Source organism: Brachyhypopomus gauderio, chromosome 16 (genome assembly GCF_052324685.1).
Source record: "Brachyhypopomus gauderio isolate BG-103 chromosome 16, BGAUD_0.2, whole genome shotgun sequence".
Taxonomy (NCBI): Eukaryota; Metazoa; Chordata; class Actinopteri; order Gymnotiformes; family Hypopomidae; genus Brachyhypopomus; species Brachyhypopomus gauderio.
This window is the reverse complement of record NC_135226.1, coordinates 20,205,273-20,218,021: the sequence shown is the minus strand read 5'-3', so window position 1 is coordinate 20,218,021 and position 12,749 is coordinate 20,205,273. Positions and strand designations below refer to the sequence as shown.

Genomic DNA, 12,749 nt, shown 5'->3' with positions numbered 1-12,749 from the left:
TGCTGAGGCCACAATCCCTCCCAGTCTGGAGTTCAGGTGCTCTGTCTTAACGTGATGAATCCTGTGCTTCAAGGTCCGCAGTTCTACATGTGATTTAGGTGCTTGTTTTTATTTTTTCATTATTTTAGCAATTTATTTAGTGAAACCTATTAGTTTGGACTAGTGGTGTCAGTGTTTTGAAATCGAATAAATTGTTAGATCTTTTAAATAAGTTGAGAACTAATATTTAAAGGAAAACCTTTTAATGAGCTTGGGATGGGTGAGTTCACATCATAAAGCATGTCTATCATTTTTCTGTTGAAACATATTTGGTATTCAAAGTAAAAATCATAAATGGAGCCTGAACTGATTAAAAAAAAGTTTACAAAAATGTTTTAAAACATTTTTAAACATCAGGTTATTCAGCACATCTTTCTGTAAAGACACAAGGTTGGTCTGCTGTGCTATATGAAGGTAATACAGTAGGTAGCAGTGAAGAACAATAGTACAGTAGTTAGCTCAGTTTGGCCGTGGAGTTTTCCTGTTTACACGGAGTTCTTTAATTGATAAAGATTTAAGAAAATGTAAAAAAAAAAAAAAAACATAAAGGTAAAATTATGTGTATCATTCTAAAAAAATCTGTTGGAGGGGGGCTTTCAAAGGCTGGAAGGGGGGGCAGTTAAGGGGCATGACGACTGCGACCGGCTACATCCAAACATTTTCTGATTTTATTGGCCAAACAATTACTCGGAACTGCAAAGTTTTCTTAGATTCTTCCGTTCACACACACAGCCTTGCAAAATTGGATCCTACATGTGATTATAATTCATTATTTACATATAGTGCAAGACGAAGACAGCAGATCACGATCGTGGAGGAAACGGGTCAATGACCTCAACACGAGAGGGACTGGCTTCTTACAGCAGTCTCATCTGCACCTGGTCTAAAGGTAAATCCACTTGAACGTCATATACATTCTGAACTACTTAAAAAAATATTGCCAAATGGGATCCGTCCTCCCAGCGTGGTGATCTGCGGTCTTTGACCTGTTTCGCAAGGGGAGTTGTAGCGTCTGTGGTCTTTTAAAAGGCCAGTGGCGAGCTGTGTTGGGGGGGGGGGGGGGGGGGGGCAGAAGCAGGTCCATCAGGACACAGCGGGACACTCTCCACTTCACGAATGACCTTTCCACAGGGGTCAATCCTGCACACCTCGCTCCCTCGTCAGAAAGACATCGTGCGTCATCGGAGCGCTTCAGATTTTGTCTGATTCATTTTAAATAACTACATATGTACAGCATGTCTTATATACATCATGTAAAGAGCAGGAGATTGTTCTTCGCATATGATGCTGCTTCGCTTTGGCATTCGGGTTAACATATTTAAAAAAATAAACAAAAGTGTCACAGAATGAGCCAATCAGATCTTGCCCCAGGGTACAGGGGGAGGAGTCGTATGCACTAGCGCTGAGAGGGTCCCACCCTGAGTGTGCTAGCATGGACACCGCTGGTGGTCCGTCTGCTCTGCGCGTCCCACACAGTGTTCATCTTCATCCTACTGCAGGTGGAGGGGTACGAGATGGTTATGGTGAAGGAGTTACACCTGTCTGCTGTCTGCGACGTGCTGGGCTACCAACCTGGCCACTGGGAGACTTCTTCTCCCCGTTGACTCCCTGTAAAAGAACCGCCTCCTCGGACCTGCTGCTCTTCATCTCGACGACGACGTCGTCCTTACTGGACTTCTCCTTCGTGCTGAGAGCAGACACGTTTCGAACAGAGAGTACAGTGGATCTTTGCATTTTCTCAGGGTGCACACCTGATGTCAAGCAATTTATATAAACACGAAAAAAAAAAAAGAGTTTTGTTTGGGTTTCTAATGTTTGGTACGTGAAGAAGTAAGAGGTGTGATGTTTACGTACAGATCCTGCTTCCCTGAGCGGCCACACGGGATCTTGCCCTTCTTGTAGAGGAAGTACAGGACGCTTCCCAAAATGGCTAGCAGCAGGATGAGAATGATGATGACGGCAATGATGACTCCACTGCCCTCTGGTGGCAAACGTGAGAAGGTGCAAGCATGTTTTCATCATGTAAAGATTGTGTGAAGACACAAAACAGAAGAGATGCGCGATGTGCAGTCGGTAATCTGTGGCGAGGCTAACGGTGCCTGTAAAAGCCAGTGTGCCGATGGCTTTGTGCCTCTTACATCTGTCACAGACCACAAACTGGACTGTGTACACGGAAGAGGACACACTGTCAGGACACCATAAAATATTCGTTGTCTGTACAATCTCGCCACTCAGAGCTGGTGTTCCACTGTGTTTACCAGAGCATAAACCAAACCACCTCTGGGCGCTCGGAGTGAAGGAAGCATCTCCATGGTTTACCACTGAGGGAAATGCCAGTTCATCTCATTTTCAGCCCTGCGGTTATCTGTTTGTGAAGAGGGCGGAGAGCACCAGTTCTTCTGGGCTGCAGTGACGCTGCCCAAGGGGCTGATGGGATACGAGAGGCTACAGAAAGCACTGCCTGCTACTGTTACACACCAGTCCCTCTGTGTACAAACACACGGTGGACGTGGAGTCTCGGAGAGCAGCAACGATGGTCAGAAGCCGCAGAGTGAAGGAGTGTGTTGGATTCTCACCCTTCGTGTCTTTTGTGGCACCGGTGGACGTGGTGGTGGTGGTGGTGGTGGGGGGGGCTGTTGTTGCAGCCGGTCTCCTAATTTCACCTGGAAACAAAAGGTCAAACTCTTGAGAAACGTTGTCTAGTCAAACAAAATATCAAGCAACTGCCATATGATCAGAGTTTAGCCACACTGACCGTTTGACTCGAGTGTCTGTGTGGGTGGACAGAAACGGGACACAGACAGCAGAGAAGGTGCGTAGCAGAAACTCACTGGCTGTGATGTGGCGAGAGGCCTCTGCACTGCCTAGCTCATTGACGACCACGCAGGACGCAGTGAAGTCGGCCGTGACGCTGACGGTGATAACGCTGAGGATGGTGTAGTCTGTCCTTGTGATCCACTCATCCAGTATAGTCTGAACAGCACAAAAAAACTGGTGTTAAAACGTGTTGCAACTACAGTGCATCCCATACCAACACAACTACAACTGGGAGGGGCTGTGTGATACTGGGAGGGTCTGTGTGATACTGGGAGGGGCTGTGTGATACTGGGAGGGGCTGTGTGATACTGGGAGGGGATATGTGATACTGGGAGGGGATATGTGATACTGGGAGGGTCTGTGTGATACTGGGAGGGGCTGTGTGATACTGGGTAGCGTTACATGACACTCTATTGGTGAGCAGACAGTCCTGTACGCTACTTGGTTGTGAGAGATGTTCCAGGTGATGTTTGGGGTGGGGTGTCCAATCGCGGAGCAGTTCAGGTTGACCAAGCCTTCACCATCCAGCAAAGTCATGGCCACTTCTTGCACAAGCTCAGGTTTACCTGGAGAGGAGACATTGTCTTATTAGTACTTAACAGGGTCTATACACACACACACACACACACACACACACACACACACACACACACAGAGTTCTCCAGGTGTGTGTTACCTGTCACAATAATGAGCACAGAGTTCTGTCTCTTTAGCTCAGGTAAGCTAGGTACATAGACCTCACACCCGTATGACCCAGACATGTCGTAGGAGAGGTTGTGTAAGTTCAGCGTGTGGCTGTCCTCCAGAACCGAACCATCCTGCACGCACACACACACACACACACACACACCAGACAGTGAAAACAGGGCTCAGCGACTCTTCATGCGATCTGTAGTCACAGCTCACAAATGGTTTTATTCACTAACTGCAGAAAAAATAAATGTAAAAAAAAAATGTTAATTTGTCATGATTTTCAGCCCAATTGAAATGTGTCCTTCACATTTTCCCCATCTGTGCAGTGATAACACACACACACACTAGTGATCACTAGGGGGCTGTGGTGCACACACACACACACACACACACTAGTGATCACTAGGGGGCTGTGGTGCACACATGCCCAGAGTGGTGGGCAGCCCTAGCCCAGCGCCCAGGGAGCAGTAGTCAAGGACACTTCAGTCATGACCTCAGGCCTGGGAATCCACCCTACCACTGGTTCCCTAACCACTAGACCATGACTGCCCAGTCATTCTATCATTAATGATTTTACAAACGCCTTAGCGCTCCAGCCAATTAATTTGTTCTTACAAAATCTCAATTAATATTATGTAGTGAACTAATTCCTGTGAAATTTTTTCTTCCATCGTGCAAGCTGACTGCAACCTGATCAGGTCACTCGATAGACAGACACACTCACATTTCTCAGAGTAGTTGACCCATCATACCCTCAGACCTTCTCTCTGAAGGCCACTGTCTGTCCATGTTCTTCAACTTATGAACCAAAGTGATCTAATCACTGACCACCGTGTCCCGTTGTGCTCGGTCCTCCAGTGCATGTTTGGGCTCTTTACCTGGTACCACCTTGTGTGGGTGGGCAGAGAAGACAGAGCATTGCAGGTCAGCGAGACATCTTGACCCTGAATCACCATGTGTGGCGAATCTTCTGGTGTGATCACCACAGGATCCAGGTCTGCAAAACAAAGCAAGAGTTGCACTGGGCACACCGGACCTGAGATGTATGCCGTGATCGCGTCGACACCCCAGGAGTTCTGGCGGGCTTTCCTACATACAATTCACCATGAGCTCCAAGCTGTTGGTGCTGTCCAACCCGTCCAGAGACATGCACTTGTACACGCCGCTGTTTGACCGCATGACGTTCTCCAGGAACAGGAAGCCAGATTCAGCCTCTAGAGGTTCCTGCAAGGAACACAAGAGAAGCCTTCCAGTCGTAGCCCAGTTCACGGGCTGCAGTCCGGCTGAAGAGCGCCACAGCCAGGGAGTGGTCAGCGAACACGCATGAAACACAATCCCCTTACGTTGTTATGTTCGAAGATGAAGATTGGCTGAGGGCTTCCGTCTCCTTCGCAAATAAATTCCACACTGTCGCCTTCTTTGACGAGCTCAGTGGGGTTTTCTCTTCTAATTGTAACTTGTGTTGTTGGATCTGCAAATATGGTAAAAAAAAAAACAACCAGAATAGAGAGAGCTTCAGTAGTTTGTTATATTCCTTCCGGGTATCAGATGTCACCACATAATGCATCCAACCAGTGGCATGAAAGGTTTTGTTGTAGAACATTAGCAAGATTATTATTTGTATTATTATTATTCCTTAAATTCAAGTTGCACCATGACAGGTATCACTTTGAAGTCACCAGGAAAGAGTCCAACAGTCCAACAGTTCAATAGTCTATCTGTATATGCACAAACTGTCCTCTTATAAATCCTGTCATGAACACTTTGTGAAACTAGTGTGGGTGTAATAACCAATTTTGTGTTGGGTATAATGAGACAAAATCATTTCACATCATATATTCATGGCACATATTTATGAAATAATGTGAATCTAACTTGGGAATCCGTGTTGTTTTATGAAACGTATCAACCATTGCGTGGGTATAAAGGTCAGAGGTGGATGACTCACAGTGGACCTCGATGTTGAAGAGTTCGGACTCCATCATGTTGGTTCCTCCGGGGGTGAAGTAGCTGACCTCACAGTAGAAGAGCGCTTCCTTGTCCTCCTTCACCACCTGGAGGAAGAGCACGCTGTGGGCCGTTATCAGGCCGCTGGGATTGGTGGTCAAGGCGTTCTCCATCTTCATGTCTGAAACACAGGTCAAGATTCGTCATCTGCATTTTTAAATGATGGTAGTGAACTACAGACTGATGACGGGTGTGGAGGCTTTGGCCTTGTACAGGTGTGAAGTCCACCTCCTCATACTGGTGTGAAATGCTTTGATTTTATATTGGTGTGGCCTCGTACAGGTGTGACAGCTACGACCTCGTACAGGTGTGACGGCTACGACCACGTACAGGTGTGACGGCTACGACCACGTACAGGTGTGACGGCTACGACCTCGTACAGGTGTGACGGCTACGACCACGTACAGGTGTGACGGCTACGACCACGTACAGGTGTGACGGCTACGACCTCGTACAGGTGTGACGGCTACGACCACGTACAGGTGTGACGGCTACGACCTCGTACAGGTGTGACGGCTACGACCACGTACAGGTGTGACGGCTACGACCTCGTACAGGTGTGACGGCTACGACCACGTACAGGTGTGACGGCTACGACCACGTACAGGTGTGACGGCTACGACCTCGTACAGGTGTGACGGCTACGACCACGTACAGGTGTGACGGCTACGACCACGTACAGGTGTGACGGCTACGACCTCGTACAGGTGTGACGGCTACGACCACGTACAGGTGTGACGGCTACGACCACGTACAGGTGTGACGGCTACGACCTCGTACAGGTGTGACGGCTACGACCACGTACAGGTGTGACGGCTACGACCTCGTACAGGTGTGACGGCTACGACCACGTACAGGTGTGACGGCTACGACCACGTACAGGTGTGACGGCTACGACCTCGTACAGGTGTGACGGCTACGACCACGTACAGGTGTGACGGCTACGACCACGTACAGGTGTGACGGCTACGACCTCGTACAGGTGTGACGGCTACGACCTCGTACAGGTGTGACGGCTACGACCACGTACAGGTGTGATGGCTACGACCTCGTACAGGTGTACAGGTACTTACTATGAAATGCTGGATGTAAGGGCGTTGAGTTCTTATACCACGTGATGTTGGGTGCAGGGTATGCATTATTTACCTCACAGGATGCAATCTGAAAGACAGACAGAGATTACGGCCATTGCTTGGTTCTCTGCATGGGTTGGGATCGTTGCTGTTTTGGGGGCTGTTTTGGCAGTGGAGACTGTGCTGTGCTGGTTTATAACAAATGAACGCAGGACGTGTGGTATGAACATCTCCGTTCCTGCAGCTGCGATCATGACATTGGTACGTTCATCTAACCAGAAGGAGCACAGTTGACGTTCAGTACCTCTTCCTTCTCTTCCTTCTCCGTAGAGGTGTAAGATCCCTTTATAACAGACGGGGGCGTTGGCGTGTCTGAAGGAAAATAAGAGGACAAACCCTTAGGTATCTCTTCTTCTACTGCGAGATGTTGGAAACACAGAACATGTGTGAGAGACATGTAGCCCTGTGTCAGGACTACCTGGGCAGTGAGTGACTTTTCGATTTAAATGTAAATGTAAAAATGTAAAGATTTAAAGATTAAATATAATGATGAGTCATGAAAAAGATGCATGCGTGAACATATATTCTGTTGATGTAAATGAACCACGGCATGCAGAAACTGCAAACATAACTTTGTCCTTTCTGGCTAAGACTTATAAATCGAGTTGGCAGGCCTTGCTGAATTCCTGGGAGAATCTTACTGTAGTCACCATCTAAGCTCCCTGGCTATGGTAACATGTACACAAACAGTGACGCTTTACTAATCATGCTGTAACCACTACTTCACCCAGGCTTCTGTGGCCCCGCCCAGCAGTGAAAATAATGCATTTCATTGGACAGATTTCTTGTCATTTTCTTGTCATTTGGAATTCCAAATTCCTTCCTAAAATATATGTTGAATGTCCACATTCATTTGTGCTTGCTGCAGGTGTATATACAAATATATATATATATATATATATATATATATATATATATATATATATATATATATATATATATATATATATATATATATATATATATATATTATATATTATATTTATTAATATATTTTTTTAAACTTTCAATCCAAACAGTTTGACTGCACAGCGGAATCAAGGATTTCATCGTGTTGCTACTTTTTTTATTCTTCATTGTGGATGATGTGGAGAGACCGCTTGTTTCATCTTACTGAACACAAGAAGGTTGGTGTGGCCCTCTTTGATATCCGTGTTCCCGTGCACCTCACACACGACCTCCTGCTCATCTTTAATCCTCAGTCCAGTGATGGTCAGAATGCTGTTCCCCACGGTGCTGTCTATGGCGTTAGACACTCTGATCCTGTCGGTGTAGTCTGTGTTGGCGGTCACGCTCTCCCCGTTCTTGTCTTTATAGTAGATCTGCTCTCTGTGTTTGCTCCCTGGCGCCCTCTAGAGGAAGAACAGACACGCAGGTGTATCAGCGTCCCCGCGGGAGACCTCTGGGTGCATCGTGTCAAGGTGTGTGTGCTGCGTCATCGTGACCCACCACAAACCACTGTAGCGTCAGTGACCCGAGTGGCTGACTGGTGTTGTATATGCAGGGGATCTCAGCGGTTTCACCGAGGAGACCTTCTACTCTGTCCTCCATGCTGATGTCAAGCTGGGCCCATGCTGTGTTCACACACACACACACACACACACACACACACACACACACACACACACACACACATTCACTTTCACTAAGTGCAGGCCAAAACAGAAAGATTTTGTTGTCATACACTAATCAAAGCTGAAATAACAAAAGTCCTTAATGGAATTGTTAGAATAGTTTAGTTAGGCCAGTAACCGAGGCACATGCTCATTGTGTTTCCAGAGGACCAGACACTGTTCCCACAACGCCTGATGACGTGGGGGGGGGGGGGGTCTGATATATGCTGTGAGTGGGTTCTACTGAGCCACCCATGTCTGTATTAATGCTGCGAATTCCAGCGTGTCACTCCTCTAGAAGAATAAAGGCTCGATTTACATCCAGAATAGTGAGGCAGTGTTCACCCCGGGGGTCTGGGAATGTGCAGCACCCCCCCCTAAAAGTACACTATAGCTCTCTGGACCATGAGAACACCACTCACTCCCATAATGCACTTTACTATATAGTAGTTTTCAAATACCAGCTTCATCATAATGAAGAGGTCTAAAGAGGCACGCTCGAACTCCCGGTTTAGACGTCAAGAAAAGTGCAGCTCGATTTCTTCAATGTTTATCCAACTGAATGGTAAAATGTTTAAGACACTTGCGCGTTGACGTGAGAATAGAGCAGAAATAGGATGTAACGCTACCATCACTACAAACATCAAAGCCATCACACGCCAGACTAGCAGAGCACACCTACTCTGTACTACAGCTGCTTCTGTGCACAGGAAACTCAGTATGAAGGATGCCTCCCCATTACAGCAATTCGATTAAGTTTTTCCCAACAAAGGCATTTCCTGTGCATTAGGGCCGTCCGGCCAGGTCGGGCGCGCTGTGCTGTGGCCATCAGACCTGTGATACCTTTAGTGCAGCGTCACATATCGACAGGGCATGGCGGAGTCTCCCTAAAGTGCAGACCTGGAATGTGTTCGGACTCGGAGTTACACCTCAGTTACTTCTCTGTGCCAAATCCATTTTTCCTCTGATGGACTTCCTGAGTTTGTGTCCACTAAAAGCTTTGACTTACAAGCACACAGTGCAATGGTGGGGGGGGGGCAGGAGTGTCAGACTTCAGACTTCACTGAATGGCTGATTTTTCAAAATCAAATTTTTAGAAAAGGACATGATATGTTAACAAGCAGTGACTTGTCATCTTAATGAGTCCATGTACAGTCCAGAGAGAGGAAAGAGATTTGAGCTGCACTGAAACTGAATGCTGGCCAGACCACACATGTCTTCTCTCTATAGACAGTAAAAGCAGACAATTTCAGTCACTCAAATAGCTTTGATGGCAGACAGAGAAGGAAACATCACATGCATTCATACTATCCACATGCATTCTCACTATCCAATAAAGCATTTAGACTTTGTTATCCCGGTGAGCCCGTTTATACCACCGGTAGCTCAGGATTCACTTCCAGGAGGTTGCTGGGCAGACACGACCTCTACACACACTGATAGTGTAGACAGGACCGCTGGAGCTCATATGTGAAATGTGATTTGGCTTGAACGGTGGATGGATTTTAGCCCCCTGCAGAACTGAATACACGCGAAGACGGTTAACGGCCAAAGAAAGGACACAGGTGCAGAAGACCTCCGCCCACACACACACACACACACACACACACACACACACACACACACGCACACACCTGTACCTACACACACAGAACGGGACTCTCAGATCATACAAAGCTTCTTATTCAGCAAAAAAAAGGTTGCTGACTAGTTTGTGAGAGTATGATGGCACACACACCTGTGAGATACCAGCGCTAACCAAACCTCTGAGGTCATACCAACAGATGCTGGTGCCCCTGAACCCACCCTGAACCTTTTCCACAGTGGCACCCACTGTGTCCCAGTAGCTAAAGTGCTACACAGAGACAGACGCCACTGTGATGAACTCCTTCTACTCTTCAGCATAAATCCCTCAGTTGAACCCTAACCCTAACCCCCTGCATGTAAACATTACCTAATTACATACTAACCCTAACCCCCTGCATGTAAACATTACCTAATTACATACTAACCCTAACCCCCTGCATGTAAACATTACCTAATTACATACTAACCCTAACCCCCTGCATGTAAACATTACCTAATTACATACTAACCCTAACCCCCTGCATGTAAACATTACCTAATTACATACTAACCCTAACCCCCTGCATGTAAACATTACCTAATTACATACTAACCCTAACCCCCTGCATGTAAACATTACCTAATTACATACTAACCCTAACCCCCTGCATGTAAACATTACCTAATTACATACTAACCCTAACCCCCTGCATGTAAACATTACCTAATTACATACTAACCCTAACCCCCTGCATGTAAACATTACCTAATTACATACTAACCCTAACCCCCTGCAGGTAAACATTACCTAATTACATACTAACCCTAACCCCCTGCATGTAAACATTACCTAATTACATACTAACCCTAACCCCCTGCATGTAAACATTACCTAATTACATACTAACCCTAACCCCCTGCAGGTAAACATGTCACTGCAGACAAATGCAGTTCCATTGTGATGGTTGTGGTTAATGGTTAGTAGTGGTTTATCATTGCTGGTTAATAGTTAATGTTTAGTGGTTAGAAGTTAGTGATTAGTGGTTAATAGTGGTTAATGATTAACAGTTAGTGGTTCATTCTTAATAGTTTGAGGTGTCGTGGTTAATGGTTAAGTCAATGGTTAGTGGTTAGTTGTTAATCGTTAAGAGGTTAATGGTTAATTGTTAATGGTTAGTGTTTAGTGGTTAATGGTTAGAGGTTAATTGTCAATGGTTCCTTTTTTGTTTCGTACAAATGCACAATGGGTCATGGTACACAGGATGTCTGACCCATGACCTGAGCTCTAAACCATGTGGGGACGACCCGAGCCCAGAACCACGTGAGAATGACCTGTGTGTCTGAATGACATGGGAACAGCTTGAACGACCCAGGAATGTCGTGTGGGTGTGAAAGACACGGTACTGATCCGTGATCTTCCCTCACATGACCGAGCCTCTTGGGGGTCAGGCACGCAGAACGTTGTGCACCTGTTCCGCACAATCTTGCCCCATAAAGAACGTTAGTGTACTTGTAGTCTGTTGACATGGCCTAGAAACTACAGTGACCAGACCTACCAGGAGGCCAGCAGTAGGAGCCCTAACGTCCTGTGATGAATGAATCTTTCTGTAATAACACAAGGAGAAGCAGCAGTCTGTCCCGGTCACACACAGAGTGTTTATCAGGTGTTTATCTGGCTCCACAGTGTTCTGCAAAGGCTGCAGGCCTAAATTCTGTTTCCAGGGGAGATGATGTTTCTGCACAACACACAGAAGAGCTACTGTGCTACTCGTCCTCAGCAGGACGTCCCCCGTCCCCCGTCCCCCGTCCCCTCCCCTGAACCCCTGCCTCTAACGCCCATGGACACGTCTGCGGGCGGGATCTCCTCGCCGGGCTCTCCGCATTATATCAAACTTGCTCCAGCAAGCAGAAAAAGGCTCTGACAGCATGAAAAGCATTTGCTGCTATGAGGATGAAACGTACAACTGGTGGAGGATCGGGTGGAGGTGAATAATGACTGGAGAGCGGCTGTGCCCTGCTTCACCACATCTGACATCAAGTGTCTAAGAATAACGCCGTATCATGTGCGGGTGACATTAACACGGAAAGGTTATGTGCTGTGTGAAAATGTAAATAGATCTATAAATAGAACTCATTGGGTTGATTAAAATAATCTAAAATAAGATGAGCAGATTCCTGTTTACCTTAAAAATATGTGCCTTTTGAAACCATTTCAACCAGCCACTTCTGGGCCTACACACACCAAACATCTTATCTTAATGGGCATTTTATATAGATTCAGAGTTATGTCCTTCTGATGCCATTCACAACTTGTCTCTCTCCTTGTTTCTCGCTGGTCAGTTTCTGACCACTGAATCACTGCAAACTGGATATAATTTGGGAGGCAGACCCTTCTGGGTGTAGGTGTTAGTGTGCTGGTGTGTGTTTATCAGGCACTGCAGTGTTGCTGGGGTTTTCACGTGTGTCATTGTCACTGCTGGGAGGCAGTAATTTGTCACCCTAAAGTCAACAGAGAGAACTGAGTTAAACGCTGACCACTGATTTAAAAATGTAGAGAATGGCTAACACAACCTGTACATAACATATTGGTTTAGGTGTCTCACTGCTCCCACAAGATGTTTTAAATAAACTGTTTAAACAGTTGTTCCTATTGAAGTGATAAGTGTAATCCTTCAGGAACACGCTGGCCTCTTGTTTTGAACTGGAATGAAACTGGAGACATTTTTGCTAAGTCATGTTGAATAAGCGTTCTGGATGGTTTTCTATCAGAGGACTTTTTTTCAGAACACTTGATGCACCCTTGGATGGATTCTTCATAAGAGGACGGATTACAATAAGCGGATGCGTGAGCTACTTTAGCCACGCTGATTCTTTAAACTCC

General features: G+C 46.3%; 1 protein-coding gene across 1 annotated transcript in view; it reads right to left on the bottom strand.

Annotated features, from left to right (window-relative positions):
* Positions 1-225: 225 nt before the first annotated feature.
* The window catches only part of mcamb (melanoma cell adhesion molecule b), a 31,166-nt gene continuing 18,642 nt past the window's right edge, over positions 226-12,749 (bottom strand). The window contains exons 3-17 of the mRNA XM_076976525.1: positions 8,139-8,263; positions 7,804-8,041; positions 6,934-7,001; positions 6,630-6,717; positions 5,498-5,677; positions 4,893-5,020; positions 4,647-4,773; positions 4,428-4,546; positions 3,533-3,674; positions 3,298-3,422; positions 2,871-3,012; positions 2,616-2,702; positions 1,894-2,020; positions 1,612-1,726; positions 226-1,532 (exon numbers count right to left, since the gene is read on the bottom strand). Coding sequence (XP_076832640.1) covers positions 1,530-1,532; positions 1,612-1,726; positions 1,894-2,020; positions 2,616-2,702; positions 2,871-3,012; positions 3,298-3,422; positions 3,533-3,674; positions 4,428-4,546; positions 4,647-4,773; positions 4,893-5,020; positions 5,498-5,677; positions 6,630-6,717; positions 6,934-7,001; positions 7,804-8,041; positions 8,139-8,263 — 1,814 coding nt within the window. The 3' untranslated portion in view covers positions 226-1,529. The remainder of the gene's footprint in view (positions 1,533-1,611; positions 1,727-1,893; positions 2,021-2,615; positions 2,703-2,870; positions 3,013-3,297; positions 3,423-3,532; positions 3,675-4,427; positions 4,547-4,646; positions 4,774-4,892; positions 5,021-5,497; positions 5,678-6,629; positions 6,718-6,933; positions 7,002-7,803; positions 8,042-8,138; positions 8,264-12,749) is intronic.